This window comes from Antedon mediterranea, chromosome 8 (genome assembly GCF_964355755.1).
Source record: "Antedon mediterranea chromosome 8, ecAntMedi1.1, whole genome shotgun sequence".
Classification (NCBI taxonomy): Eukaryota; Metazoa; Echinodermata; class Crinoidea; order Comatulida; family Antedonidae; genus Antedon; species Antedon mediterranea.
The window spans coordinates 3,165,022-3,171,021 of NC_092677.1; the positions used below are offsets into that span (position 1 = coordinate 3,165,022).

At 35.8% G+C, this 6,000-nt stretch overlaps 1 protein-coding gene across 1 annotated transcript in view; it reads left to right on the forward strand.

Moving 5' to 3' along the window:
• LOC140057115 (uncharacterized) overlaps nucleotides 1–5,751 on the forward strand; it is a 29,365-nt gene extending 23,614 nt beyond the window's left edge. The window contains exons 11-14 of the mRNA XM_072102657.1: nucleotides 232–320; nucleotides 1,024–1,226; nucleotides 1,578–2,879; nucleotides 3,521–5,751. Coding sequence (XP_071958758.1) covers nucleotides 232–320; nucleotides 1,024–1,226; nucleotides 1,578–2,879; nucleotides 3,521–3,576 — 1,650 coding nt within the window. The 3' untranslated portion in view covers nucleotides 3,577–5,751. The remainder of the gene's footprint in view (nucleotides 1–231; nucleotides 321–1,023; nucleotides 1,227–1,577; nucleotides 2,880–3,520) is intronic.
• The last annotated feature ends 249 nt before the right edge of the window (nucleotides 5,752–6,000 follow it).

A 6,000-nucleotide genomic window follows, 5' to 3' on the forward strand; every position in this document is an offset into this window, starting at 1 on the left:
ATCATAATCATCATCATAATCATCATTATCATATCAATCATCATCATAATCATCATAATCTTCATTATCATAATAATCATCAGCATAATAGTCATCATCATAATCATCTTCATAATCATCTTCATAATCAATATCATAATTATCATCATAATCTTTATCATATCATCTCATATTCTCTTTCACCATTTTATCTTTGAAATCAAGACTATTTGTTGTCTTCTCATTTTGTAGGTATTGAAGTTAAGTGAACAACAGATTGACTCATGGGATATAGTGACTGGGGCCAAAGGTCGTATCAAGACTCAATTAGAACAACTAAGGTAAGTTTAATATTTAATTTTCTTTGAAAATTCATAGTCATTTATTGGTTCCATATTAAAAATTAATAAATGATATTTTAAGAAATTAATTTTTTTTCCATTTGAAAATATGTTTTTAACATGTCATCCCTGAACGTAATATTTGTTAAATGACTTACTGAGATTTTTCAACCTATGGACAGAACTAGGTCACTGACTATTTATGATGTGTATTATATTTTATGGATGAATAACAATTTTTTTATATACAGAAAAAAGAAAAGTAGTTATAAATATAGTATGCTACAGTAGAAGCGGATACCTATGTGTCTCAAAGTATGCACTTAATAAAGATTTTTGCTGCATAGGGGTAATGTTAAAACATAGGTTGCCCTTCATTCATTCATTTTTAACAAAGAGAGTGAGTAGCCGAGTGGTTGAGACAGTGGAACCGTAATTACATAGCGATAACATCATCAGAAGGTCGCTCACTTGCTCGAATAAGGACTATAAACCATAGGTCCAGTGTACACATCTAGCTTTCGAGACAAGTAGGGAGTTACCCTGGTGTACTTGTACATCACAGCCACTGATCACCAACTGGGCCCTCTGGGAGACCAGTCTTTACCTGAAGAGGTTACCCAGTATAAAGATATAATAACAAACAAACAAGGTTATACTGAATAGCATAGTTAGTTTTATTAAGTATACTGTTTTCTTCCAGAAAAAATGGCTTTTCTGAATTGAATGGACTTTCGCAATCCATGCCACCATACTATCAAGTAGGAGGAGGAGGAGGAGGGCCAAACAGAATATACTACAGCCCTGTACATCCGGCAATGGAGTACCCACAACTACTGATGCACCAAACATGTGAGCCTACAAGTTCAGATGCCAGCTCTTCCAGCTCTGATGAAAATGAAAGGGGTAATGTTTTGTAATTTTTACATTTTGGTCAATTTGGTCAAATTCCAGAATTTGATTAAAACTGCAATAACTGCAAGTAAACTTTTGAAAATGTTTTTACTGACAAAATTTAACAAATTAATATGTTTTTAACAGTTTAGATTAGAACCCCTATTAAAGGGAAACCTTCACGACCTAACAAAGTGTCCCTCGTGTGTTCAAATATAAATTTCTTTTCCTCATTAAGTGTCCCAGTGTAGGGGTATGATATTTAACTCGCCCAGGTAGGAGCAATTCAATTCCCCTCAAATAGTGCTCTACCATAATAATTATTTTGTAAACTTGTTTTTATTGCCTGTTTGTACTTACTAGACTCGGAAGGAAGTGAGCATTCAGTACAAGAAACCAGTTTAGCTTGCAGTGTGTCTATCGTTTCCACCACCAATGATATAACCACTGGACATGCACCAGAACACAATATAGGAACTTTGCAAACACCCGACCTAACCACTACTAATGTCTCCCCAGGTGCTAGCCCACAGTTGAGCCCTATACAACACACCTTGAATGCCCCTGTTAACGATGAAAATGTGCTCAAAATGAACATGGTTAGTCCGGACTCAAACAGTGGACAGACATTTAGTAAATTAACTGAGTGTAAAAAACCAATGGATTGTGCTCAAGGAAAACTTGTTAATAACAAAATACCTGTTTATAGTAATAACATGGAGTATAGACTGAATCCTGCATCTTTAGTGATAGAAGATACAAGATACCCATGTTATACGGAAGGACTAAATCGTGGGCCACCAGTTGGATGTGTGACTAATTCCGGGCATGTAAACAGGGTGGATATTACGTTTGGAAATGTGCCAATTTCACTCGCGTCGCCTTGTGGGCGGACCAGCGACATGCAGCAGCAAATGGTATCAGGTGCGGTCGGCTCAAATATGCCAATGGAAAATACACCGTACTGCGTTGCACGGACAATGTATTCTTCTCTTTCGTCTCAAAACGCTTACCCAACGAGTAGTCAGCATCAGAATCGGGCAAGCTCAGAGACTTATATCGCTCCGACGACGGTGACGTTCTCAACGACAACTGCACCTGTTCTGGCACTTGGAAATAATAGCACATATAGCAATGAAAGTACGTTAGGTGTTACATACAATAACAATCAGCCTACTTATGGTGCAAACTCTGTACTTGCATGTACAACGTGTAACTCTACCATGCCATGCGCTAACGTCCCTCCACACAGTAATCTTCACGTTCCCTATAACAGTTATGTACCGCAGGGTGCTGTCACGTACCAGAATTTTAATAACTATTACCACCAAGGTGGAATGATACCACCAAATAGTATATTGAACCAAGGAATACCAAGCAGTCCGCGGTACAGTAACGTTCCTCCGCCACCATTCCAAAATAATTTACCCGGCGAGTTGACCGCATACGGAAACGGCCACTATGGACTTATGCACCAGCATGGAACTATGTATGTTGGTATGGGTATAGCTGGACATAGGCCTGGACCGGCTGCAGCCCATCATGGACATTTAAGCAATCCTGGAATGGTCAGTACTAAGAAACTGACATGTTATAACTGTGGCTTACAAGGTCATAGGGCATCTGAATGTCGGGAACAGGGTATGCAATCTTTAACGCAACAAAGTAAGTATATTTCTTTATTATCAATCCCCTTATTTGGAATGAAATAAATGGTATACAATTTAGTTTTCAGTATTTTATGGCCTACCATTGCCCATATGTAAGAACATAAATTATTACTTGGTCAAGTATAGTACTTCCTTTATTTGTTTGCTTGTTAGCATGATAGCATCTACAATACAAGTTATTAAGTTTTTCGGTGTAAATAGGTATATCCTTGCAGAATATGCCTATTGAAATTCAAGAAAATTGGTTCTTTAATAACTTCACAAATAAAAAAATATTTTATTTTTATTATTTCAATGTGGGCCAAAATATCAACATGCGTCTTCAAGTACTTCACTCAGTTTCTGAGTTATTTCATTGTTATTTTTTTTCTTGAATTTTGTTTGTTACCTTTCTTTTTTTCTGAGTCCTATTAAAACAAGTATCAACTTCTATCTAGTGACCATGATAATAATAGTTCTACTATTTATTTTTTTCTTTGCATTTGTATATTTTGTTATGTCATCATTATCTAAGATGTTTATGAAATTGAATTGAAATTTCTTCAATGTAGGCCTATGGAGTTTTTTAATTTACATATATTGTTGCACAGATCTTGTTTAGATTTTCACAATTTTGTTTCATTTGTTTTATTTCAGGTCAGTACAATATGAATTTTAAACCAGTAGATCAATGTGATACAACAACAAGCTAATAATGCATCCATCCTGCTAGCATTATTTTTACCTTACTAATATAAAAAATAATATTTAAAAAATAACTTGAAAAATGTCTTGAATATGAATGCTCTTCAGTGACAAAGTTTGTGCCATCATTGCGAAAGAGAGTTCCAACGTTACAGTGAAGGAACAAATGTCATTGTGTCGTGCCATCATTGCAAAAGGGATTTCCAAAGTCACATTGAAGGAACAAATGTCATTGGGTTGTGCCATCATTGTGTTTTGCCATCATTGCAAAAGGGATTTCCAAAGTCACAGTGAAGGAACAAATGTCATTGTGTCGTGCCATCATTGCAAAAGGGATTTCCAAAGTCACATTGAAGGAACAAATGTCATTGGGTTGTGCCATCATTGTGTTTTGCCATCATTGCAAAAGGGATTTCCAAAGTCACATTGAAGGAACAAATGTCATTGGGTTGTGCCATCATTGTGTTTTGCCATCATTGCAAAAGGGATTTCCAAAGTCACATTGAAGGAACAAATGTCATTGGGTTGTGCCATCATTGCAAAAGGGATTTCCAAAGTCACATTGAAGGAACAAATGTCATTGGGTTGTGCCATCATTGCAAAAAGATAATTAAAAACTTGTAGTAAAGGAACAGGGCAGCAGTCTGTATGTTATTCTGTCTGTTGCTCTGTTTTGGCAAAAGAGGGTGTCAATGTTTAGTACAATTTTGTTACAAGAAAGTTACGAAGATTGTCATAGTTATTGGTAAAGATAATTATGTTGTGCCTTTGTTCCTAAAGAGGGCTTCAAAATATTGGCAAAATTATCTTGGCTGTTTGTTATTGTTTGAAGAAAGTTTTGAAGTTTGGAATGGTTGCAAAATAAGTTTGACAAAGTGATGATAATGGAATGTCATTGTCAGTGTGTCATTGTTCCAAAAAAAAACAGTTACTATTGTAAGATTCAAGAAGAGCAATTACACTCTGTTGTCATTTTCTATCAATGATGCAAGAGACAGCTGCAAGAGAGAGCTGCTAGAGACAGTTGCAGTAGAGAGCTGCAACAGACAACTGTAACCGAGAACTGCAAGAGACAGCTGCAGCAGAAAGTTTTAACAGATAGCTGTAATAGAGAGCTGCAACAAGACACCTGCAACAGAGAGCTGCAAGAGACAGCTGCAACAGAGAGCTTGGTGATTACTATGGTGCTTATTTCAGAGACTGATTGTTTCTAAACACAGCATGATTTATCTTTAAAGATGTGTAAATAATGTTTATATTATAAAAGTAAGTATTTCCTACCTAATGTTTTAATAATGTTGAGAGACTCGCGAGTGACCAGTGCATCAAGGTCAAAGGTCAGTTGAAGCACAATGTTTGATTTTTTTCTAATGATGTACCAAATATGTATAGATAATTAAGAAAGTCAATGATTGTTACAGTATAATTTAAGCTATGTGAACATTGAGGGCAGTATGACTTTAACATTGAGGGCAGTACCACTTTCAAGTTGAGGGCAGTAACACTATAATCAACATCTACAGGAAATATCTCAAATGTGTTACAATATTGTTGTCTCTACTAATTACTACTACTTAATCTAAATGATGATGATAAAATATTCACGGTGATAATTAATGAATAACTTTTCCAAAATAGTACTTAAAATGTTTAGCTTGTCCTCCTGGTGGGTGGTTGGTGAGTCAGTCGGTCGATATACTCATTACTGTTCTTGTGTGCTTCTACATGCTATCAGATTTCTTATCTGCAGGATAAATATTAATTATAGTTATACCATTTCGGCAGCGCCTAATAGTATGCAGGAAAATACTATGCTGTTAAAATGAGCTTCTTGCCCTTTTTCTAAATACGTTTCTGTCTTTTTTTATTTTTATACCTACAGTAAGGGTCCATTTTAAATTCATGTCCATAGTCAGGAATGCTATACTAAACGTCCGTAACATAAATCACATACACAACATATAGAGCCAAATTTGTTTAGGCTGTTCAGTTTTGAAGATCAAATGTAGTGAGAATGGCAATTATACGTGCGATAAGCGTTTTGTAGGATACAGTACTTGGTGTTATGCTCAGACTGATCATGTGACAATGCAAAGAGAAGTGGGCGGGGCTTTGAACTGTGCTAAGGTGAAAATGATTTATTTTTTTGTATCATCTCCATTTGAAAATACTAAAATTGCAATACATCGCTCTTGGTGTACTTGTTGGTTGTGGGGGGTAGGGTAGAGGGCAGAGTGTGGGGGAGGGGGGTGCTCGTTGGTGATATTATCAAACGCTACCAAACAATATCAAATAATGAGGGCACCAAGAGATTAGATTGTGTTTTAACACATTCCTCTCTGTAGAAATTAAATTGAGTACAAGATGTATTATTTTAAAGTTACATTTTAAGGCAATATTATATTATAAGAACCTCTAATAAACAATAGTGG